Source organism: Mastigoproctus giganteus, chromosome 5, assembly GCF_048544385.1.
Source record: "Mastigoproctus giganteus isolate SK-2022 chromosome 5, ASM4854438v1, whole genome shotgun sequence".
NCBI lineage: Eukaryota > Metazoa > Arthropoda > Arachnida > Uropygi > Thelyphonidae > Mastigoproctus > Mastigoproctus giganteus.
In genome coordinates this window covers 117048127-117075257 of record NC_143579.1, presented here as the reverse complement: position 1 = coordinate 117075257, position 27131 = coordinate 117048127, and the positions used below count along the sequence as shown (strand labels likewise).

At 37.5% G+C, this 27131-nt stretch overlaps 1 protein-coding gene across 1 annotated transcript in view; it reads left to right on the top strand.

The window, feature by feature from the left end:
* Rcd1 (Reduction in Cnn dots 1) overlaps positions 1 to 27131 on the top strand; it is a 350852-nt gene that overhangs the window by 125877 nt on the left and 197844 nt on the right. Inside the window, exon 4 of the mRNA XM_090374162.1 lies at positions 4617 to 4775. Coding sequence (XP_090230288.1) covers positions 4617 to 4775 — 159 coding nt within the window. The remainder of the gene's footprint in view (positions 1 to 4616; positions 4776 to 27131) is intronic.

Here is a 27131-nt window from a genome sequence, read left to right as displayed (position 1 = left end):
CTTCCAGGCTGCATTGAGGCACCAAGCTGAAACTTCATTCTAAGAACTGACAATCATTTTTACACAGTTTAAGATGTTGACCTTTAAGTCCTCAAAAATCTGCTCTGCGTGTTCACAAATGTATTGTCCAGGAACCGTATAACCCTTCATTTGTTGTTCTTTTATCCACAGCAACAGAAGGCTTTCCATTTCTGCAGTGAGTTCTCTATCTTTTTGGACTGTGTTAGGCACATCACTTACTTTAACTTTATTCAAATTTTCTTTTTGTTTCACTATGGTAGAAACGGTTGACTGGGAAAAACCATATTATTCACGCACCAATGAACTAATTTTAACACCATCATCATGTTTTTTTCACTATTTCTTGTTTAATTTTAATTGAAATTTTCTTCTTACTGCACACTTTAGGGGCCATGTTATCAGTTTACACAATGTTGTACATTCAAATTCAATACAGTAAATTTATGGAAAGTAAGCACAACACAAAAAATTACTTCAACTAAAGGATACCAAAACAAAGTGAACTTGCATGTATGTTAATGCAAGAAGAAGTGTAGTAAATAAAATTGATGAATTTGAAGTGCTGATCACGACATCAAAAGCAGATATTGTTGGGATGTCAGAGACATGGTTTCACACAGATATAAGCAGTGCAGAATTGGAATTTGGGGAGTACAATTTGTACAGAAAGGACAGACAGGGTAGGAAGGGAGGAGGGGTTATGCTGTTAGTTAAGAAACAGATAAAATCTGAGGAAGTGCATCCAGTTGACATGAGTGGACAGTGCAATGTTGAGTCTGTTTGGTGTGACATAAACACTGGGAAAGGGAAAATGAGAGTAGGAGTGTGTTAAAAGCCTAATGACTCTGATGAGTACTACGAACAGTTGTGCAGAGAAATAGAGTGGTCCAGTAAATCAGAATGTTTTGTAATGGTGGATTTTTAACTTTCCAGATATTAACTGGAACTTGGCAGAGAAGAAAAATGCATGGGATGCATATAAACCGACTAAGAAATACTTAGTTGGTTTATATGCATGTTGGTATGATTAAATACTTAATTATACTAGCTAAGAAATACTGTTCAAGGTTTAAGGCCTAAACGGATGTTGGATGAATTAATGGGGCCCGTGGCAGAGAAGAAAAATGCATGGGATGTATATAAATCGCACGATAGCAAGACTTTTGTGGATTTATTGGAGGATTGTTTTCTACAGCAACATGTTCGAGGGGGAAACCAGAGGGGGAGACACTCTTGATCTGATTATCAGCAGTGATGACACATGCATTAGGAATTTGTAGATAAAGGAACCACTAGGTGACAGTGATCGCAGTGTACTGATGTGGGATTTACTTAAAGATGTAACTACAATCAAGGGTAAAGGGAAGGGTTTTCGTAAAGGTGACTACAGAGATCTCAGACAGTTTTTAAATTCTGTAGAGTGGGATCCACTTGTGATGTTACCAGTGGTGAATTCTAAATGGGAAAACTTCAGGGACTTAATCTTGGAAGCTACTAGGCTTTTCATACCAAATAAGAAATACTGTTCAAGGTTCAGGCGTAAACGGATGTCGGATGAATTAATGAGGCCTTTGGCAGAGAAGAAAAATGCATATAAATTATCAGATGACACAGAAGCCTACGACAGATATAAGCTAGCCTGTAATCAAGTCACAAAGGAGATTAGGCAGGTGAAGTCAGATTACGAGGAATCTTTGGCAAAGTACACAAAGAAAAACAGCAAAGAGTTCTTTACTTATGTAAACTCTAGAAGGTAGGGGATGAATCAGATTGGTCCACTTAACATATATGGTTTGATTATTGATGATCCTGCTCACGTAGCTGATAAACTGAATGAGTAATTTGCATCTACATTCACACATGAGGAGTTATTCAAGGAGGAGAATTCCAGAAATTTATCAAACTATAACAGGGAGCTAAGTGATTTTGTGATAACTAAGAGCAAAGTGGAGGATAAATTGTTGAAGTTAAACATAAAAAAAGGCACCTGGCGAAGATGGAATCTATCCAGTTATAATGAAGGAGGCAGCAAGGAAGTATGCAAACCCTTAGCCATAATTATGAGAGCATCATTAGAGTCAGGGGAAGTCCCCATGGACTGGAGATGTGAAATGTATCCCCAAATCACAAAAGGGGTTCAAAGGGTTACTTAAATAATTATAAACCTGTTAGTTTAATTTCTGTTGTAGGGAAAATAATGGAGTCACTGGTTAAAGAGGTGATACAGGATCACCTAGACAAGACAGCAGCAAAAGTTCAGACACAGCATGGATTTGTTGAGGGGAAGACTTGTCTAACCAATTTGTTTGCATACTATGATGTCACAAAGTAACTGGATGCTAAAAATAATTTTGATATCATATACTTGGATTTCATCAAAGCTTTTAATACTGTTGCACATGAAAAACTGCTGTACAAATTGGAGTGGTATGGCATTAAGGGCAAGTTACTGCAATGGATAAAGGGATGGTTGAGTGGGAGACAGCAGAGAGTGGTAATAAATGGATACTGCTCTACGTGGACTAATGTCCCCCAGGGTTCGGTGCTGGGCCCATTGTTGTTTTGTGTATTTATCACTGATATCGATGAAGGTATATCAGGCTTATTGTCCAAGTTTGCAGATGATATAAAGGTTGGCAGAGTTTGCTACTGCAATAGGATTTAGAAAAGTTAGGCAGATGGGCTGAGAAGTGGCAACTGAAGTTTAACATTGACAAATGCAAAGTACTGCATATGGGTAGCAGTAACCCAAGAGAAATGTACCAAGTCTGTTGTACTGCACTCGGGGAGGTGGAGAATGAAAACGACCTGGTGGTAATTGTGTAGTCAGATATGAATTTCTCTGAGCAGTGCAGATGGGCTGCCAAAGCAGCTCATGGAGTTTTGTCAATGATATATAGGAATTTTGCTAGCACAGACAAGGAGGTAATTATCCCTTTGTGTAAGGCAATGGTCAGGTCACACTTTTTCAGGTCAAAAATTAATACTTGACCATTGAGTACTGTATACAAGTCTCTAGGCCTCATTTTAGGAAGGATGTAGAGTTGCTAGAACGAGTACAGAGAAGGGCAACAAGATTGGTGAGAGGAACATAGGGGTGCACTTATGAAGAAAGGCTTACGTTCTGCAAGTTGCATCATCTGGAGACTAGGCAGGCACCTGCAAAGTGATCTGATTGAGGTGTATAACGCCTTGAATTGTTTGAGCAGGCTCAATGCTGATGGGATACTTCTGCTTGCTCAGACTAAGAACCTGAGGGGGCATAAATTGAAATTGAGGAAAGACTCTTGTAGAATAGATGTGCGGAAGTTTGCATTTAGCCAACATGTAGTTGATTATTGGAACAGACGTCCATCTGTTAGCTTAACTAAATTTAAGGCTAAACCAGACAAACATTTGGAGTGACTGGATGGGTGAAATGGGAAAGGTGGTGTTTTTTTTTTTTTTTTGCTGATGCTGTATAAGCCTACTTTCTTGCATCATATACCTCAACTAATACTAATGCTAAAAACAAAATATGTGCCTAACACGTTTACAAACTGCTATTGCCTGAGAGAAAGGACCACGTGGTCCAGTTGGAGACAATCGCAAGCCTTCGTAAAGTGAAATAAGTAGGTGTAGTGATCACTAGTTAGTAGAATCAGCCGCTTCATAGAATCAAATTTAAAAAAACCAATTGAAATCATTAAAATGCACTACACTTACCTTTTATTGCTATGTTTTGCTATAAGAATCAATTGTGAATGCAATGGTGATATTTTTCTAAAGAACATTTCTGGAAGTCACTATAGTATTAACAAAAAACAATAAAAACAATTTGCAGTTTCCATTTTATTGGGGTTTTCTGTTATTGCAATCTATTATGTGGGTAGTACACTCAGTCTTATTGCATTTGTGATAATACCAATAATAACATGAATTCTGTGGGTTTTTATCCTTATTATGGTGAAATGTGTTTTCCCTTCACTGAAATCATATAAAAAACATAAATAAAATAAATAAAAATAAACTTAAATCTTCTCTTCATTCCTATTTTTTAAGCTTTGTTTAATAGAATTAAAATAGAATTAAAATTCAATTCAGAAACGTGATCACAATGTCTCACACTTACTACATATCTTATAGTATTTTATTATAGGAAGTCTATCGTAAAGTGATCGTCAAGTTCGTACAGTGAACCCATTGTAAAGTCCACTGTATTTTTTATCTAAAAATTTATATTTAGTTCCAATATATACACATTCTCACTACTAGTACCAGAATAGCATTTCATAAAAACAAAAATTATGAAATATTGAAATAAAAATGAAAATTTTAAAATTTTGGCAATAATGGTTTCCAACAAGGATCTAGACATTGAAAGAAACTGCACATTCAACAGGATGATGTAATTAGCGGTTGCAATTTATTTTAGAATAGAACAGGAAAAGTGAGCTAAACAACAAATTGTCAATACAAGGTTTTTTCTTCCCATTTTCAATTGAAAAATTAGTCATAAAAAATGAAATAATATTGCTCATGTATATTTTTATTTTAAAAAAATCAACCTTCTTTGTAATTGCTAATTTTATTTATTTATTTTTTTACCCTAATAGTGATCCAGATATATTAATTGATATAAACACTGTTTCAATGAAACCTCTGCCACCATATGACAATATTAAATCTAGGTCTTTAATGAATGAATGTGAACGGTTTCTTCATGCCACTCATTCAGAAGAACCCCCATTTGATTGGGAGGAAAATCTTAAAAAGTAAGTGATCCTTCCTATAGCTCTTTCATTTTATGATTCGTTATTTGTCATTGTTTTTTTTTAATGAACCATAAGCATAACTGCTTATGTATTGTTTTATCTTTTGTTTTATTGAGTTATTTTCAATAAATAATGCAATGAACCCCTCCTTCCCCTGCAACTGATTGTGTAATATAATTTCCATCAATTATTTTGAAGAAATTATCAAGCCTAAGCCTCTGTAAATGGCAGAAACGGAGGGGGTGGGGAGAGAAATCACTAGTGGTGTACTTGTAAAATGAATGGTTTCATAAACCTACAATAAGTTTATCAATTAATGATAATAAAAAAAAAAGTAAGAAACTTCTACCCTTCCATTACTTTGAACCATAAAGTAATAAACTTGGAACTCTCCAAGTATTAAAAATTAAACAAGAAAAAATGTTTAACTTGTGCATTTTTAACCCACAAAATGGATAATCTGTACATGGATAATTTTGTGTATTCATACATGGTTTGTATAGTTGCAGTTTTGATTAATGTGATGTAATGTTTCAAACCATAATTGTACAGTTACAGTAGACTTGCAGAGTAATGGTACCTTTGGGGATTCCAGGTGCCGTTATTTTGATTTTCCATTATTTAGAAAGTTTTATTTTAAATGTATTTAATGCAAAAATAATGAGGCCAAATAAGAAATAGAGAGATTAAGAATGCAATTTTATTAATTGCACATAAAAAGCATAAACATTTTGACAATGTTATATTCTGCCATTATACACTTTCGCTTATGCCTCGTTCTATTTTCTTTGTTATATCAAGTTAAGCCTGCACGGGTAGCACAGTGGTATTGTCACCAGCCTCCCCACACCAGGTGGAAAAGGATTCAAGGTGCCGTTATTTTGATTTTTTCGTTATTTAGAAAGTTTTGTATTTAATGCAGAAATAATGAGGCCAAATAAGAAATTGTGAGATTAAAAATGCAGTTTTATTAACTGCACATAAAAAAACAAACACATTGATGGTCCAATGTTATATATATTCTGCCATTCATACACTCCTATTTACTTCCTGTTCTATTTTTTTTTACAAGTTTAGTCTGTGTGCGTAGCACAGTGGTGTTGTCACCATCCTCCCCACACCAGATGGTAAAGCCCAGGTTCGAATCCCGTCGATGATACGAGGAACTTTTATTGGCCTTTTGCACTCTATGGCTGAGTTAGTCAGTCTCAGGCATAGATAGCAAGGCTTTTTACCTTAGAAACTAGGGTTTTTCATCCAGCAAAACCGGCAAATCGACCAGAGAACACATGCAATTTACAGACACAATACACATGGGTATATGAATTAACTTTCTGGGTGACCCTAATGTAATAGTTTGATTATATCAAGTTTGTCACTATCTTAATGAGCTTAATGTTGTTTTTCTTTTCTTCCCTGTATGAGGTTTATTAACTTTAGGAGCCATAGTGAGGGGTTTTTAATTTAAAAGAAATATAAAACATAAGCATAATTAGTACAGAATTCACTTTCAAAATGGTGAATGTAAACAAATACAGTAATCACGTGACTTGCCGTTTTCTTTTTCCGACCTTGCAAGACAGCTGCACTGCATGTATACATCTGATCTCGATGTACCGTTATTTTGACAAGTCTACTGTACCATTATTTTGACAAGTCTACTGTACAATTATAGTTTGAATGGTCCACCAAGGAACCCCAAAACAACCCAACAGTAATCAGTGTTTCAGATTGTATTTTTGCAAGGTACGTTTTCTTATGTATATAATTTGTTCTAACAGGAATGAATTATGTGCTGGATTTGTAGTAGTAGTAATGGCAAATGATGCAAGAAAGCAAGCTTATATAGCATCAGCCAAAAAAAAAAAAAAAAAACAGTTCACCCATCCATACCCCCCAGGAATTTTTCTAGTTCTCCCTTGAAAATTTGTTCAACCCATCCACTTCCACAACAACAAATGGAAGCCTATTCTAACAATCAACCACCCATTGGCTGAAGGCAACAGGTGGTTGATTGTTGGTTAATCTCAGCAAGTGGAATAATACCATTAACATTCAGCTTACTCAATCCATTCAAGGCTTTAAACACCTCAATCATATCTCTTTTTGCAGGTGCCTGTTCTCGAGACTGCAATTTGCAGAACTGATGTCATTCTAGGTAAGAGCACCCTTTTGTTCCCTTCACCAATCTGGTTGCCCTTCTCTGCACCTGTTCTAGCAATCTACATCCTTCCTAAAGTGAGGCCTCCAGACCTGTATATAGTACTCAAGATGTGGTCTAACCATGGCCTTATACGAAGGGATAATCACCTCCTTATCCCTGCTAGCAAAGTTTCTGTATATCATTGACAATACACCATGAGCTGTCCTGGTAGCACATTTGCACTGTTCTCCAAGCACAGACAGTTTCATGTCTGACTGCACAATTACCCCTAGGTCTTTTTTCATTTTCCAGTAGTACCCTGAGTATAGTTCCTCACAGTTGATAAACTAATCTGAGATTACTGCTACCTATAATCAGTACCTTGCACTTGTCGATGTTAAACTGCCATTTTCAGCCCATTGACCCAATTTTCCTATATCTTGTTGCAGTAGCCTCACCGTGATGACTGTCATTAACTACCCTGCCAACCTCTGTATCTTCTTGAAACTAAGCATTAAGCCTGATATACCTTCACCAATATCATTGATAAATATTGAAAACAATGACATTAGTCCATGAAGAGCAGTACCCATTAATAACCACTTTCTGTCTTCTTCTTCCACTTAATCCCCTTATCCATAGTAGTAACTTGCCTTTAATGCCACATTGCTCCAGTTTGTACAGCAATCATTTATGCACAACAGTATCAAAGGCCTTCCTGAAATCCAATTATATGATATCAAAATTATTTTTTGCATTTAATTACTTAGTCACTGCAACGTAGTAACTATTAGATTGGTTAAACAAGACTGCCGCTTGAGAAATCCATGCTGTAATTGCAGTATCATTGCATGCATGTCCAAATGGTCTTGCATTACTTTTTTAACCAGTGATTCCGTTATTTTACCTGGAACAGACATTAAGCTGATAGATCTGTAATTACTCAAGTAGCCTTTTGATCCCCCTCCCCCTTATGAATTGGAGATATATTCACACTTCTCCAGTCCATAGGGACCTTTTGTGAATCCAAGGATGCTTCCATAATTATGGCTAAGATTTTGTTCACCTCCTTTGCTGCCTCCCTTAATATGATTGGATAGATCCAATCCACTCCAGGTGCCTGTTTTTTATGTTCAGCCAGAAGTCAATTAATGATGCACATCACAGATAGTATTGTCCAAGTAGCGAAAATTGCAATTCCAGAGTTTCCATGATTTCCAAAACCATGGTGGAATACAAAATGCACAGCAACAAGAAAGGCTCAAAACAATGTGTGGGGCCTCCAGAGTTGCAGTTAGATAACGTTGTTATCTAACTGCAACTCTGGAGGCCCCACACATTGTTTTGCAGTTAGATAACAACGTTATCTAACTGCAAAGCTAATAGCCTTCAAACGTGCATGTGCCAAAGCACATTAGTTAGACATCAGAGTCAGAAGGAATCTTGGATCCACTTCACATTTTCCATCACCCAAGTGTTATTACCTTAGCTTATGTAGGATTAAGTTTGGAAAATGAAGAGCAGGTACACATCACACCCTTCATCAATCCTATACAATTTCCGGTCATATGAAATGAACACTGTTAGGGAGATATTTGGTCAAGTGCCTACTGAAACATCTTACACCCTAAGTTTCTGGCCCCCAAACAAAATTCTGAAAAGTGACATTTGAAGTTGTCTTCAAATTGTGAAGTTATTTGAATCAGCCTTTCACTGAATGGGACATTAAAGCTGCACTATCTCTATCCCAGCAAGTGCCTTTGGGCCAGATGGCATCCATTATGACATGATTAAACATCTTTCATCTGAATCTATGGATTGGCTGCTATGTTTGTATAACATAACATAATATATCTTGAAGAGCAGTTTCTGGCCTCCTAGCATAAGGCAATTGTGGTTGCCTTCCCTAAGCCAGGAAAGGATCCAAAAGTTTTGAACAATTACTGCCCTCAGTTGCTCGGTCAAGCTGTTTGTGCAAGGTCCTGGAACGGATGGTCAGTTCCTGCCTTGTGCAGTTTTAAGAAGGAAATGACCTCCTCTCCAGAATGCAATATGACTTCCAGAGGAACAGGTCAACCTCGATCATTATGGTCTCAAGTTCTCATCTCAGAAGACCATCTGCTTACACTTTTGTTGCAAACGGAACACCTTTTTTATCACCTAAGACAAAACTCCTTTGGTTTATATTCAGTAATAAATTGACATTCCTACCACATATCTGTCAACTCTGGACAAAGTACATAAGGGGGCCAAGCACACTCTGTGTCATCTCATCCAATAATTTGGGGAGTAAACCAATCTAAATTAGATTATGGGTCTGAAGTGTACTCATCTGCTAGAAACTTCGATGGCTAGACCCACTTCACCATCAAGCCATCTACATTATTACCGGATCATTTTGTATAACCCCTGTCTAGAGTTTATACAAAAACAACTGAACCACCACTATTACTCCAATGAAAGCAGTTGTCACTAAAATATACTTATAAACTGAAATCACTGCCACACAATCCTATTTTTGAGCAGCAATGGGAAAATCTCTATTACACCTGACAGACTGCCAATCCTCCCTTTAATATTCATGTCCAAGAGCTACAGAGAGAATTGAACATCATGGTAGACAACGTTGCCGAGGCACCATGACAACTGCTTCCACCCTAGCATGCTTGCATACCATCATGCAACTTCTTCATTAAAAATTGGAGTAAGGCCATCACCCCATCTACTGTCTGCCAACTCCATGCTGCACGCTGAGCCGAATACTCTGATTTCTATCCTGTCTTTACTGATGGCTTGAAGTCGGTGTTATCTGAGAATACGGCAGTTGGATTTTCTGCCATATTATCAGATAGCACTACATCTGGGAAGCATTCCCCATGAATTCAGCATAGACACAGCTGAATTGTATGCTATAGACTTAGCCTTAGACTGCATTAAAATCCACTGTTACCAAAGTGGTGTGGTGTATGCTGACTCATTAAGTATACTATAGGTCAGCAGTTCCCAACTGGCAGTACGCAAACCCCTGGGGGTTTGTAGATGTGTTCCAGGGGTTTGCACTAAAAATTCTGTAATGGTGTCTGCTTAGATTTACATAGGTATATTATTGTAAACTACAAAATTTAACTAATAAGAAACAATAAAGCAAAATAAAAAGTAAAGAATTGCCAAAGAAAGAAACCACATATCCCACAATTCCTTATAATTACTTTACTGTTTTACAGTATTTCATGTTAAATAAATATCTAAAACTATTTCTTGACTAAATGTCCAAGAGTATGAGAAAGGTTGTTTATGCATGAGTGCTGCACTTCCATCATTTCTGCTACCCAGGTAGTATACATCCTCGTTGGATTATATCTCATATTGTAAATACCTTCACAAAGAGTTGCCGAAGTATTGCACTGCTTTGAATAAGTAATGCTTCACCAGTAGAGAAGACTAATGTTGCTTATTCTCGGTGGATACCACCACCCAGATGGGACCGTTTCGAAGCTTGTTGACTTACTCATCATTGAGTGGGCAGGTGCCCTGTTGTTGCAATAGTGACAATCCAGTTATGAAGTATGACTCCACAATACGAGAGATGCTTGATGGTGTGCATGGTTTAATTTAAAACTGTTTTTGACTAAATGTCTAAGAGTATGCAAAAGGTTGTTTATGCATGGGCAATACGAGATATAATCAAACGATGCATGCATACTACTTCGGTAGTAGAAATTATTAAAGTACTTTACCCATGCATAAACAACCTTTCTCATACCCTTAGATATTTAGTCAAGAAATAGCTTTTAGATTATACCATGCACACCACAAGCATCTCTCATATTGTGGAGTTATACTTCATAACTGTGTTGTCACTATTGCAACGTCAGGGTACCTGCCCACCCACCGAGGAGAAAACAACAAGCTTCCAAACGGTGCCGTCTGGAGAACTTGATAATCACGGAGTTTCCGAGAATCCAAAATTTTCCGAGAAATTTTCCAACTCCACTAATCACTTGGAGCTCTTTGACTTCCTCTCTTTGAAACTTGACTTTCTCCAGTCCAACTTTCCTAACAGTGAGGTAATTTTCCTTGGTGATTTTAATGTTCACAACTCCAGCTGGCTTCCGTTTTCTAGTCACACCGACCCAGCAGGTTGAGATGCTGAGGCTTTTGCAATTACTAATGACCTTGCACAGATTGTTCATTTACCTACAAGAATACCGGACAATCCTAATCATACAGCCAATACACTTGATCTTTTTCTCATAAACAACCCTTCTAAGTACACGGTCGAAGTGAGAGGTCCTTTAGGCACTTCAGATCACAACCTGGTGATTGTCTCTTCTCCAGTGGAACCTTTATCTCATGGCTATTCCCAACCTCGTGTTGTTTGGCATTACAAGAATGCAAAATGGGATGACCTGCGAGACTTCTGTTCTTCTTTTCCTTGGTCAGATTACTGTTTCAAAACTTCTGATGTCAACGTTTGCTCAGATCGTGTCAGTGAAATTATTCTTGCAGGAATGGAATCCTTTATCCCACATTCCACTTTAAAATCTCATCCTTTATCTAAACCTTGGTTTTCCAATAAATGTGCTAAGGCTATTCAAGAGAAGAATGTTGCATATCGTAATTGGCTTGTTTCTAATTCTTCAGTTTCATTTTCTGCCTACACCAAAGCTCACAACAATTGTAAAGCAGTTGTTAATCAGTCCAAACTAGAGTTTGAACAGGCTAAGAGTTGAAAACTTGCTTCTTGCCTTAATGGTAGCCGAGCATTCTGGTCTCTTGCCAAAGCTATTGGCCGCAACTTTTGCCCATCTCTGCTCCCACATCTGTCCAAACCAGATGGTTCTATTGTCACTTCAGCCAAGGATAAAGCTGACATGCTAGCATCCCATTTTTCTTCCAGCTCATTTATTGATGATCTTGGTAAAACACCTCCCACCATTCCCAACATGCTCCATTTAATGCCTCCTGTGGTGTTCCGTCAAAAGGATATCAGAAGGATTTTGATGAATCTTGATGCTAAGAAAGCTCCAGGTCCTGATGGTATTTCTCCACTTGTTCTCAAAACCTGTGCTCCTGAACTTACTCCTATTCTTTGCCACCTTTTTTCACTCTCTTATTCCAAAGGTGTTTTTCCTTCTGCTTGGAAATTTGCTCATATCTAGCCAGTCCCTAAAAAGGGTGACAAATCCCTCCCATCCAATTATCGTCCCATTGCAATTACTTCTACTTTTTCTAAAATAATGGAGAAATCAATTAACCGCCAACTCAAACTACCTAGAAACCTTCCGTCTGATCAATGATCGCCAGTATGGTTCCGTCAGTGTCAATCCACTGGTGATATTCTGGCTTATGTTACCCATTTATGGATTAATTCAATGGAAAGGTTCCGTGAAACACAAGTAGTTGCTCTTGACATCTCAAAGGCTTTTGATCGTGTTTGGCATAAACGTCTTTAAACAAGCTTCCATCTTATGGTTTGCCAAATGTTTTTAGTAATTGGTTATCCAGTTTTCTCTCTGATCGCTCACTGAGGGTGATGGTAGATGGCTCTCTGTCTTCTAACTTCTCCACTAATACCGGTGTCCCCCAAGGTTCAGTTCTTTCCCCCACTCTTTTCCTCTTGTATATTAATGACTTTCTTCCATCGACTGGAAATCCTATTCATAGTTTTGCTGATGATAGCACATTGCATTCCACTTTCCATTTTGAGAAACCTTGTCCTGCTCAGTCAGCTTCAACTTCTCGAAAATCTGCTACCAATTCCTTAAATGCCGATCTTCAGGTAATTCTCCAATGGGGCAAAGACAACTCAGTTGATTTCAACCCTTCTAAAACTCAATCTTGTCTTATATCTTGCAAAAAGGATTCTTGTGCTCCTATGCCTATCTTTAGTGACACTACGATTTCTAGGCAAAATGATATATCTCTTTTGGGGATTACCCTGACTTCTAATCTCTCTTGGCACAAGCACATTACAAATATTGCTTCCTCTGCATCTAAAAAATTTGGTTTTCTCTTTCGCTCTCGGCGTTACTTTTCTTCCAAACAGCTGCTCACTCTGTATAAATCGCAAATTCGCCCTGCCATGGAATATTGTTCCCACATCTGGGGTGGTGCCCCCAAAACCTCTCTCAGGCTTCTAGATTCCATTCGGAAGAGGGCAGTTAGGTTAATTAATGATTCGTCTCTAACAGAGTCTCTCCACTCGCTTTCTCATAGACGTACTGTTTCTGCTGCATGCCTCTTCTACAGATACTTCCCTGGGCACTGTTCTTCTGAATTGGGTTCTATAATTCCCGCTCTCTCTTTCGAAACAGTCCAAACACGTGCCGCCACCAGCCAACATCCATTTACTGTCCAACTTCAAACCCACAGAACCAACTTTTCATCTTCCTCATTTATTCATTCAACTGCCGTTTTCTGGAACAACCTTTCTTCATACATATTTCCTGAATATTACAATCTACAGAAGGTCAAGTCCAATGTCAACAAATATCTTCTTTCGTCTTCTCATCCTCCAACTCAAGCACGGTACTAAGTACTATAGGTTCTAATACCTCTTGTGTTTGGGGTTCACATAAAAAAAAAAAAAAAAGAATAGGTAACAGCAGTCTTCTCTGCTGGGGAAGCATTGCCTATTCGATGAGTTTTTGAGTGGTGAGTATGAGGAGTAACTGTTTCCTCTTTCGACGCCACTTCTTCTTCTTCCTCTGCTACTACTACAGTCACTTTCTTACACCTTTTTTGCTTAGCTAGCTAAGTCTAATAGGGAGAGAATGTGGATAACAGATAACTTATCCCATACCATTTTTCAAACGGTGCTGTCTGAGTGGTGGTATCCACCTAGAATAAATAACATTAGCCTTTTCCACTGGTGAGTGAAGTGTTACTTATTCAAAGAAGTGCAATACCTCGGCAACTTGTTGTGAAGGTATTCACAATATGAGATATAATAAAATGATGTATGCATGCTACATGGGTAATAGAAATGATGGAGGTTGTTTATACCCATGTATAAACAACCTTTTTTAAATAAATGTTTTCCACACTAATTTTTTTTCATTCTCAAGGATCATTGTTATGTATAGGTACTTTTTTTTTTAGAACCTATAGTACTTAGTACCGTGGCACCTCCGTAGCCAGGTGGGCAGGAGCAGCAGAGCGTAGTACACGCTTCTTGATTAGACTGGGGTTCGAGCCCGTGACCACCAAATACGGAGGATGTGGAAAGGTCAGGGAATGACCACCGCATATCCCGGAGCAATATGGCCTTAGTTGCTAATGCTCTTAAAAACCAAATAACAACTTAGTACCTTGCACACGTTTAAGTTTGAAAAGATGAAAAAAAACTTGTTGACATTAGACTGAACTTCTGTATATTGCAATTTTCAAGAAATACATATGAAGGAAGGTTTTTCCAGAAAACAGTAGTTGAATGAATAAATGAGGAAGAAGAAAAGTTGGTTCTATGGGATTGAACATGGACAGTAAAGGGATGTTGACTGGTGACGGCACGTGTTCAGACTGGTTTGAAAGATAGTGCGGGAATTAAAGAAGCCAATTTAGAAGAACAGTGCCCACGGAAGTATCTATATAAAAGGCATGCAACAGGAAGAGAATGTCTATGAGACTGAGAGTGCAGAAACTGTTACAAATGAGACATTAATTAACCTAACTGCCCTCTTTTGAATGGAATCAAGAAGCCTGAGAGAGGTTTTGGGGTACCACCCCAGATGTAGAACAATATTCTGTGGTAGGTTGAATTTGCAATTTCTACAGAGTCAACAACTGTTTGGTAGAAAACGCTGAGAGCGAAAGAGAACACCCAGTTTTTTAGATGCATAGGAAGCAATATTTGTAATGTGCTTTATGCCAAGAGAGATTAGAAGTCGGGTTAATCCCCAAGATCTTGCTTAGAAATCGGAGCATCATCGAAGATAAGCATAGGAGCAGAAGAATCCTTTTTGTGAGAATTAAGACAGGACCAAGTTTTAGATGGATTGAAATTAAGTTATCTTTGCCCCACTGGAGAATTACATGGAGATCAACATTTAAAGATTTCGCAGTGGATCTTGAGAAGTTGAAGCTGTTTGAGCAGGGCAGGATTTCTCAAACTGGAAGGTGAAAAGCAATGTGCTATCATCAGCAGAACTATGGATAGCATTTCGGTCATAGTGTGCATAGTGTTAGGGTCGGGTGCCACCTGTGGTTTCCCACATCTGCGCCATATGTACACTGTGAAGAAATACAGAACACTGTAAATGCCAGAAAAAGTGTAGTGTGTTGAATGTGTAGTATTGTGTTGGGTTCTGTTGTGTGACCTGGCATTTGGCCGCGGGATCCCTGATGGGACCCTGTGTTGCCTGCACACACCACAAGGAGGTAGCCAGGCTGCCCATTATTCTCTGGCAGGTCTCTGTCAGGGCTGCCTGAGCTTCTTGAATGGAGACCAATTAAAAAAAAATAAAATAAATAATAATAATAATAATAATAATAATAAATAATAATAATAATACAATACAATACAATTTTATTTATCAAGAGAATTCGTTTACAATAAATGAACTTGTTAAGAAAAGTAAATTTCTTGACAACAAGTTGTAATTCTTCCTTTACAACAGTTTTGTTCAAATTTGTTATCTTACAGAAAAGACTATGAAGTCACTACACATAGTATATTCCACACTGTAAACAGAGGTAGTAGTTTATCTGCATATCAATTCTAATCTACCGTGTCATTGAGTATCAAGAATTTTCTTATTAGGAATTTTAATTTGAAGATGGGGTAACTTCTCCTGAGCCTGAAATCAATGCTAACCAACAAGTTGTTTATTGTATTCATTGTGTGCCTATCTCCAAATCTATTTAGTATCCTAGGGTGAGGCAAAGTAATTGCTTTTGGGTTCCTTAAATTTTGTGAGACATTTCTTTGCAGATTCGACTCTTCAAAAATAGCGTTAAGATTTTTTAAGAATAGATTTAACTTCAGTTTTTGAACTGGATACAGTATTTTATGTTTCAACAAAAATTGTCTTCTCTTGTTCAGGTCATTCCAAGAGTTTGTCCCCATTAAAAGTTTCAGAATCCTATTCACTAAGTTGTTTATTGCCCTTATTTCTGTTTTATTTGCTCGTGCCCATATATTTACTAAATAATTGAGTTGGGAGTCCACTAATGCATAAAATAAGGTAACTTTTGTTCTAAGATTTAACTTATTCTTAATGTAGTAGAAAAAGTACACAAAATCTCATTTTTTTGTACAAGTTTGTTATATGCATTACAGATTACATTATATTATGGATTGACTACATTAGACTGTAGTCAATCCATAACCCAAGGTAACAATGATTTGAAACTTCTTCCACAGTTAGACCTTTGCAATTCTTGAAATTCTGATCATGTAGGCAATCATGTTTGTGCAATTTGATAGAGGGTTGAAAGTCCAAGGTTTGATGAGGAGGTCTTATTACCAGAAATTTTGTTTTTTCAAAGCTGAGTGCTAATTTATTATCGTGCAACCAAGTTTGTAAATGTATTGCATCCTGTTGTAAATCATTCTCCATTTTTGTTAGGTTCTTTCCTATTGTATATAAGATTATATCATCTGCATAAATTTTTATAAAGGAGTTCTTAATTACTTCAAATATGTCATTTATATAGATGTTGAACATGATTGGCCCAGCATGTGTGCCCTGAGGTACTCCTCTTTACATTATAAGATTTTCCCTTTGTATTTTCTACTTCTGCTGTTATTCTTCTCTTGGTTAAATAATTTGCTAGGAGTCTTCCCCTTATACCATATTTCAGTAATTTCTGTTGCAATATTGGGATATCAGTGAGGTCATATGCTTTGGTCAAATCTATAAATAAAATCAATATGAAGTTATTGTTGGTTTAAATGTAAGTTTAGAGAGTCTACTAAGTTCTCTAATAATGTCTGTGTGCTCTTGCCCCTCTGATATGAGAATAGAGTTGTTTAACAGTCCATATTGATGGACTGTTAAACATATTGATAGACTGTTAAATAATAATAATAATAATAACAATAATAAATATATATAATGAAATAAAATAAATAAAAATAAATTAAATAATAAAAAGAAAATAATTTTTATAATAATTTAAAAAATAATGATAAAAAAAAATAAAATAAATAAAAAATTAAAAAAAATTATATTTTGGTCAATGGAAGGTCATTAATATACATCAGAACAGAAAGAACTGAACTTTGGGGAACACCAGCATTAGTGGAGAAGTTAGAAGACAGAGAGCCGTCTACCCTCACCCGCTGTGAGAGGTGAGAGAGAAAACTGGATACCCAATTACAAAGAACAGCGGGCAAATCATAAGATGGAAGTTATTTAGAAGACCTTTATGCCAAACATGACCAAAAGCCTTTGAAATGTCAGGAGCAATGGCTCGAGTTTCACCAAATTTTCCATTGAATTTGTCCATAGATGGACAACATGAGCCAGAGTATCACCAGTGGAACGACACTTAACAGAATCCATACTGGTGATCGTTGATCAGATGAAAGATTACAGATAGTTTAAGAATTGGCAGTTAATTGATTTCTCCATTACTTTGGAAAGAGTAGAAGTAATCGCAATGGGATGATAATTGGATGGAAGGGATTTGTGACTCTTTTTAGGAACTGGCTGGATATGAATAAATTTCCAAGCCGAAAGAAAAACTCCTTTGCAATAAGAAAGTGAAACAAGATGACACAAAACAGGAATAAGTTCAGGGGCACAGGGTTTGAGAACAAATGTTCAAAATACTATCAGAATTTGGAGCTTTCTTAGCATCAGTTCATCAAAATCCTTCTGACATCCTTTTAATGGACACCACAGGAGGCATTGTATGGAGTGTACTGGGTTTGAGGTGATTTACCAGATTATCAAAACATGAGTTGGAAAAAAAAATAGAATGCTAGCAGGTCAGTTTTATCTTTGGCTGATTTGGCAACAGAACCATCTGATTTTAACAGAGCTGGGCAAAAATTGTGGCCAAAAGCTTTGGCAAGAGACCAGAATGCTCAGCTACCATTTGGACAAGAAGCAAGTTTTCTATCCTTAGCCTGTTCGAAATCTACTTTGAACTGATCAATAACTGTTTTACAAAGTATAAATAATACTTAATAATAATTTTTATTATTACGCAATGTCGCTTATAAAAACATAGTACTGGAAATATAATAAAAATTCAGATATGTATTATACAATTTCAGAGAATATAGGCTTAGTGGTTCGCATTAAAAATATTGTGTTGAAAGGGGTTCTCGATAAAAAAAAAAAAAAAAATATTACACTGAAAGGGGTTCACGAATCAAAAAAGGTCGGGAACCGCTGCTATAGGCTTTATCGGGAATGAGATATAATACTCATCCATAACTTGACCTGGTTCCAGCAGATGCTGCATTCTCTTTCTGAGTATTCATCCGTTTCTGCTATCCCAAGCCACATTGACTTCAAGGGTAACAAACTGCGTGATGGTGCAGCCAGATCACCACAATGCCAGAACAACTGTAGCCTGTTAGCTCCTATAATTAGATTACAGCCAAGTAGTACCCAATAGATTAGTCTCATTGTGGTAACAATCTTGGCATGGGCAGCTTACGAACAAGCTGTATCAGATAAAGCCTGTAATCCAACACAGGCATCTAGGCTGTGCAGGAACCATAGAGAGGAAGTTATTCTAGCTTGCCTCTACATAGGACAGAGTCATCTTATACATGCATTCCTGCTGAGGACAGATGACTCTCCTATGTCTGAGAATTGTGGCACCTTTTTAACCATTTGTCATATTTTAACTGAGTGTCCACATTATAGATGCAAATGTGTTTTATATTTTACTGTTTTTAGTCATGGATGAGCCTAATAGACTCAGTAAAATTTTATCTGACAATGTGCATGTCTGCTATTTTTAGCTATTTAAAATTTAAAATCATTGGACCTTTTTACTCATATTTAAAATTATACCTTTATTGTAATATATTTTCTACCTTTTTTATACCTTTATTGTTATATATTTTATACCTTTTTTATACATTTATAGTGACCTAATTCATTAAGTCTGAAATCTTAACTGTTATTTTTTATATGATCTGATTTTGGCACATCATCATCAGCTATTTTCAATCCACTGCAGGATGAAGGCCTCTCCAGCAACTTTCCAGTTCCTTCTGTTTTGAGCACTGGCTGTCCATTTACTACCCACAAACTCATGAATTTCATCTATCCATCTCCGCCTTTGTCTTCCAGGTTTTCTTCTAGCTCCACTTGGATACCATTCTGTTATTTTCTTAGTCCCTCTGTCATCATGTCTTCGAGCAATGTGTCCTGCCCAAGACCATTTTAGTTCTTTAGTTTTGATAAGGATGTCCTTTACTTGAGTTTGCTGCCTAATCCATGTGTTTCTCTTCTTATCTAACAGTCTGATTCCCAATATAATTCGTTCCATTCTTCGCTGTATAGTTCTCAGCTTCTCTTCCATTCTTTTGGTGAGTGCCCAAGTTTCACTTCCATAAGTCATGGTGGGGAGTATACATTGGTTCATTATTTCATGAATGCTATCCATCCAAAATCTATTCTTCTCTTGACTTCCAGCCATTTATAATTATTACAGCTAATAACTTGTCCCAGATAAGTATATGACTCCACCTTTTCAATTACTGCTCCTTCAATCATTATTATTGCCGACCGGGCTAGCCGAGTGGGTAAAGTACCTGCCCGGCAACCCAAAGGTCGCGGGTTCGATTCCCGCCTCGGGCTTGGATCAAAGTACTGCAAAAACCCTGGGAGGTGCAATATGGCCACAGAAGCCGATGCGCCAACAACTACCAAATCAAAAAAAAAAAAAAAAAAATCAATCATTATTTTCCTTTCTGTGGCATACTTGTTCATCATTACTTTTGTTTTAGCCATATTCATCTTTAGCCCAAAATCCTTACTAACTGTGCATAACTGATTAAGATTTTCCTCTAATTCTTTGGGATCGTGGCTTTTGACTACAATGTCATCTGCAAATCGTAAATGGTTTAGGTACTCTCCGTTCACATTGATTCCTTTCTGCGACCAGTCTAATTTTCTGAAAGCTTCCTCAAGGGCAGCAATATCTCCCTTCGGAGATATTGTGTCTCCTTGTCGAATTCCTTTCTCAATTTTAAATTTCGTACTGTCTTTGTCTAGTCTAATAAAGGAGGTAGCACTCTCATATATTTTCTTCAAAATCATAATATATGGGGTATCTATGCCTTGTCTTTGCAGTGTCCGAAACATTGCCTTATGCTGTATGGAGTCAAATGCCTTTTCATAATCCACAAATGCCAGGCATAATGGTGTTTTATATTCAGTTGCTTTCTCCATTAGTTATGATATTACGTGAAGATGATCCATAGTTGAGAATCCTGTCCTAAAGCTAGCTTGCTCTTTCAGTTGATTCTCATCAAGTATTCTTTCTAATCTGTTAGTAATGACCCTTGTGAACAACTTGTAGATGTGGGATAACAAGCTAATTGGTCTATAATTTCCAATTTCTGATTTATCTCCTTTCTTATTCAGCAAAATTATGATTGCAAAATTATGATTGCGAACTGCTTAGGCGTCACACCTTTTCTAATGCACTTTGTGAAGAGCCTTGCCAGTTTTTGTGTTATGTCTCTTCCTCCCAATTTTAACAACTCTACAGTAACTTCATCTTCCCCCGGAGCTTTCTGATTCTTCATTTTCTTCAATGCATGTTCTACCTCATCAGGAAGAATATCGGGTATGTCGTATGTGTTGCTACTTTGCAATCCATCTTCCCCACTGCTGGCATCATTCCCCTGCTCCTTGTATAATTCTCTATAGTAGTCTTCTGATATTTGAATTATGCCTTCTCTGCTGTTTATAAGTACACCATCGCTATTCTTCAGTTTCAGTATCATTTGTCTTTCTGTATTACTGCTCATGGCTGCTGATTTAAATCCTTTGTTTTCCTTTAATGCTTGTTTTACTTTTCTTGTGTTAAATCTTCTTATGTCCTCTCTGAGTCCTTTCTAATGGCTTTGCATAACTCAGTATACTCAATTTTCTCCCTCTCAGTGTTTTTCTTGCTTTTCATTTGTCATCTTCGGTTCATCATGACAAGTGTTTCTTGACTAATTTTTTCTTCTTTGGATTTCTTTTTTCCTATAGGTTTCTTGGGCTTTATCATTTTCAGAAAGTTGTAATATTCCTCGTCGATATCTTGGTCCTGAGCAGTCTGCAGAAGCTCAAACTTGTTCTTAAGTTCCAGTACATACTGCTTTTTCTCCTCTTCTGTTATCTCAAAGACTTTTGTATTATTTACTCGAGTCAGTTTTTTCCTACATCTATATCAAGTGTACATCTTACCATTCTGTGATCACTTCCAACATTTACCTTATTCAGGATGGTAACATCATTTACAATATATCTTCTGTTAGTAGGGATGAAGTCGATTTCATTAGTAGTTAATCCATTTGGCCTCTTCCATGTCCACTTTCTGTTCACCCTTTTCTTGAAAAAAGTGTTCATTACTGACAGTCCTTGAGATTCTGCAAATTCCACAAGTCTTTCACCTCTCTCATTTCTTTCACCAATTCCAAAATTTCCTATAGTTCCCCTTTCTGCGCTATTTTTTTCTTTTTCCAACCTTAGCATTGAAGTCCCCCATAATAATAGTGTAGTGGGTTTTCTGCTTATCTTGAAGACTCAATTTCGGTGTACATTTCTTCAACCTCTTCATCATCATGGCTCGATGTTGGTGCATAAATCATTATAATCTTTAGCTTGTGCTGCTTAGAAATCTTGAGTATTCTTGACACCCTTGGTAATGTACTTTTGAATTCCAAAATGTTGTTTTTAAAACCTTTATGGACCAGAAACCCAACTCCACCTTCACTCCTTTCACTGTTTCCATTGGTGTACAGCAAATTTCCACTTGATAAAACTTATAAGTGATTCATCTCTTCTTCTTGTTTCAGCCAAACCGATGATATTCCCATTCACATTTTCCAATTCCTTTTCCAGCTCTAATATCCTGCTTATCTAGAAGTCTTCACCGATGAGTGTTCTTACGTTATAACAGGCCAAGTTCAGTTTCCGTGCATGGCAGCCTGGTCGTACCCAGAGATTCTTAGCACCCTCTGCTTCCACTCTGATCCTCTCGCTGCCGTAAGAGGAAGAGTGAAAGCTTCTGGGCACTGAGGGCCATTTATTTTGTCGTGCTGTCATATGCTGGAGGGTTTGGTCTTTTTCTCTTCTCGCTGACCAGGCGTCTTGAAGAGAACCACTCTACACGTTTGTTGCCACGTAAGTGACGTAACAGGGCTTACCATCGAGAAGGTGTGCGTGAGTGGATTTTAGGGAGGCAGGCTAACCGGACTTCTCCTAAATCTTCTGTAATAGAGAGATATTGGATCCATCAGTGTTTTAGGCTGAGTGTCTGATAACACACAGGTTTTGGCACATTATAGCCCTAGTTACTAATGCACCATTAATACCCAAACCAACCAACCAACTTGCACATGGGTCACCTTCCAGGCTCTCACTCCCTAATTTAAATTCTGCTGCCAACTTCTTAATCATGGAGTAGGAAGAGGTGTCCTCCTCTAATGTTGTAACTATATCTTCATGAATTGCCTTTAGTATTATTCCCCTTTTTCCCCAAATGGTGGATTACTGCACAGGGACCAATTTTGTTTGCTTTTCCTGATTCACACAACTTCAACTTCAAGACCTGTAATTAAAAAAAGATGTTATTGAAACTGCATGACACTTGTCGATTTAGTATTTGAGGTGTTATACCTTAAGTTCAGATATTTTTAACACTGTAACCTCTACCCTTTCACACTCAGGCTGTGAACTTGCCAAACCCCTCTCATACTTTAATCAGCTTAAGTAAAGAGAACTTTACTGATAGCTCGAAGTCAGTGTTATCTGAGAATATGGCAGTTGGAGCAGCTAGTAAGACCATGTCGTACTAGCTGTTCAAACTTCAGTCTCATCTAGAGAATTATTAGAACATTAAGTGTATCATAGTGATATTTATGGCATAAAAAAGGGAAAAAAAATTATTCTGTTATTTTATTACAATTTCTATTAAGTTTTAATTCTAATTAATTGTTTTAATTTCAATATATGATTATTCTCAGATAAGGTATTTTTTGTTACTTCTGTTAATTTATATTTATATTTTTTCCCCCAATAAATTATTTAAATTTAATGGAAGAGAATTCCTCCCCACCCTGAAAATAAATTGTAAATTTAAACTCCGTGTCATCAATTAGACATCATGTCTTTGTCTAACAGAACATCATGCTTCTAATTCAAAATTAATTTCTTGGAAATATCTATGTAAAACAGTAGATTCCTTGGTTGTTGCAGAAAATGGAATAAATTTTTAGGCAGTGAAGATTAAAGCATTTTTACTAGACATGGAGTATAATATTAGCATTAGTAGAAGCATACGATGCAAGAAAGCAAGCTTATGCAGCATCAGCCAAAAAAAAAAAAAAAAAAAAAAAAGCTCCCATTTCACCCCTCCATTCATTCCAAATACCTGTCCAGCTCAGCCTTAAATTTATTTAGGCTATCAACTTCCACAACAAAAGATGGAAGTCTGTTCCACCAATCAACTACCTGGATAAAGGCAAATTTCCACACGTCTATCCTACAACTGTCTTTCCTCAATGTGAATTTTATGCCCTCTCAGGTGATTATTCTGAGCAAGAGGAAGAATCTCATCAGCATTCAACTTGCTCAAACCATTCAAGGCTTTATACACCTCAATCAGATCACCTCATAGGTGCCTAGTCTCCAGACACTGTAATCTGCAAAACTTAAGCCTTTCTTCATAAGAGCAACCCTTCGTTCCATTCACTAATCTTGTTGCCCTTCTCTGTACTCATTCTAATGAGGCCTCCAGTCCTGTATACAGTACTCAAGGTGTGGCCTGACCATTGCCTTATACAAGGCGATAATCACCTCCTTATCCCTGCTAGAAAAATTGCTGTATATAATTGACAAGACACCATGAGCAACTCTTGCAGAAGGTCTGCACTGCTCAGAAAACTTCATATCTGCTTGCACAATTACCCCCAGGTCCTTTTCATTCTCTATGACTGACAGTGGTAGAGACTGTCAGTGTAGTACCACAGAGTTGATAGATTACTCTGGGGTTACTGCTTCCCGTAGGTAGTACCTTATATTTGTCAATGTTAAACTTCATTTGCCACCTCTCAGTCCATCTGCTCAACTTTTCTAGATGCTGTTGCAGCAGCATACTGCCACTAGTGTCCTTAACAACCCTGCCAACCTTCTTATCGTCTTCAAACTTGGACATTAAGCCTGATATACCATCATCAATATCATTTATAAATACAGAAAACAACAATGGACCCAACAGTGAACCCTGAGGGACTCCACTAATAATATTAGTCCACGAAGAGCAGTGTCCATTGATTACCACTCTGTCTTCTCCCACTCACCATCCCTTTATCCATAGCAGCAGTTTGCCTCCAGTGTCGCATTGCTTCAATTTGTGCAGCAGTATCAAAAGCCTTTCGAAGATCCAAATATATGATATCAAAGTTATTCCCTGCATCCAGTTCCTTTGTGACGACGTCATAGTACCCAATCAAATTGGTCAGATGAGACTTCCCCTTAACAAAGGCTGCTGTGTCCGAGCTATAACTGAAGTCTTGTCTAGATGATCCTGCAGTGCTTTTTTAACCAGTGCCTACATTAATTTCTCTGGAACAGAAATTAAACTAACAGGTCTATAATTACTTGTGTCGCCCTTTGATCCTCCTTTGTGAATTGGAGTCACATTTGCACATCTCCATTCCATTGGTACCTCCCCTGAGTCCAAGGAAGCTCTCATAATTATCGCTAAGGGTTTGCTTACTTCCTTTGCTGCCTCCTTTAATATAACTGGATAGATCCCATCCACCCCGGATGATTTTTTATGTTTATCTTCAACAATTTCTCCTCCACTTTCCTCTCAGTTATTACAAAATTATCTATCTCACTGCCAGAGTTTAATTCACCTCTGGCATTCCCCTCACTGAATAACTCCTCATGTGTGAAAGTAGATGCAAAATACTCATTTGATTTGTTAGCTGCCTGAGCAAGATCAACAGTTGAACCATCAATAGCCAGTGGACCAATCTGATTCATCCCTTTCCTTCTAGAGTTTACATAGGTAAAGAACTCTTTGCTGTTTTTCTTTGCATCCTTTGCCAAAAATTTCTCATAATCTGCCTTTGCCTGCCTAATCTCCAATGTGACTTTGTTACAAGACCAATCTATCATAGGCTTCCATGTCACCCATTAATTTATATGAATCCCATGCATTTTTCTTCTCTGCCACATGTCTCGTCAGTTCATCTGACATCCATTTAGGCCTAAATCTTGAATAATATTTCTTAGTTGGTATCTAAAGCCTAGTAGTTTCCAAGATTAATTCTTTGAATGCCTCCCATTTTGAATTTGCTGTTGGTAACATCATCAGTTGGTCCCACCGTATAGAATTTTAATACTGTCTTAGACCGCCATAGTCACCTTTACCAAAGTAAAAACCCTTCCCTTTATGCCTGATGGTAGTTACCTCTTGGAGTAAATCCCACTTCAGCACACTGTGATCACTGCCACCTAGTGGTTCCTTTATCTGCAGATTCTTAATGCGTGAAGAATCACTACTGATAATCAGATCAAGAGTATTACTCACTCTAGTTGCCTCCCGAACATGCTGATGTAGAAAACAATCTTCCAATAAATCCACAAAAGCCTTGCTAGTGTGTGTGACCAATCCACAAATTCCAGTCAATATCTGGGAAATTAAAATCCCCCATTATAAGACTTTCTGATTTACTGGCCCACTCTATTTCCCTGTACAGTTTTTTATTATACTCATTAGAGTCATTAGACCTATAACACACTCCTACTCTTAATTTTGATCTACCAGTGCTTATGTCACACCAAACTGACTCGACACTGCTCTGTCCAGTGATGTTGATTGGCTGCACTTCCTTGAATTTTGTGTTTCTTAACTAATAACATAACCCCTCCTCACTTCCTTTCCTGTCTATCCTTTCTGTACACATTGTACTCACCAAATTCCAGTTCTGCATTCCTTATATCTGAGTGACACCATGTCTCTGATATCCCAAAAATATCTGCCTTTGATGTTTTGACCAACACCTCAAATTCATTAAATTTATTACCAAACTCCTAGCATTGGTGTACACGCAAGTATACATGCACCTGTTCCTATTCTTAGCTACCCTAACACAACCCATGTGTTTACTTGTACCGCAATGACTCCCAGCAGTCTCTGAAATACCCTGCATTTTGTTTTCCAGGCTGCTGCTAATTCCAATAGAAGCAGTGCAAGAATCACTTTCATCTCTGCCAGTGGCTACTGTTAATCTATTATTCCGTGTATCCCCCCTCAAGCTAGCAGTTTTCTGACCCACCTAACACTGCCTTGATAGCATCAGCAAACATTCTTGCACCCTTTCTATTTAAGTGTATCCCATCTCTGTAGAAGCAGTCTATCTTGTTAACAAGCACAGACCAGGCTGAGAAAAATTCTACCCCTTGAGTCTTGCACAATCTCTCTAGGACCGAATTGATCGACAAGGCTCTCATCATATACTCCCTCCTATCGTGTTTGGGCATAATTGCAGACACTTTCAAATTCAACCCCACTTCACGGCTTTTTTTCAACAGTGACCTGTACTTGTTCTTGATATATTAATGATTATTTTGCCTGTTAACCTCTGATGTTAAGAATCCTTCTGAGGGATGAATGATCTCTTTTCCTGGCTAACTTAGTAACTTTTAAACACATTTTGGAAATTTCCTAAGCTGTCTTTGCTCTCACAATACTACTGTATGGTCCACTGTCCTAATCTTTCCCCCCTCTCCCACTACTGATAGGAAAATCAAATGAATAACCTGCTGACACTGGGGACTTTGTGTTCCAGTGTAGGATTTCTTTCCATTGGTAGGCATTGCAAACTCTGAATGCTCTAGGGTAGAATCAGATGTAGACATGGGCAATTGTCCAGTGTGGGATGCCACCTATGTGGATAATTCTTGTTAATTCTGCTGTTCGTAGTGCAAAAGCAAGAAATTTTCTTTTCAGACTCGATTGAAACCTAGACACATCAGGGATCCCTATTCCTAGGAACTGTGGTGTTACTC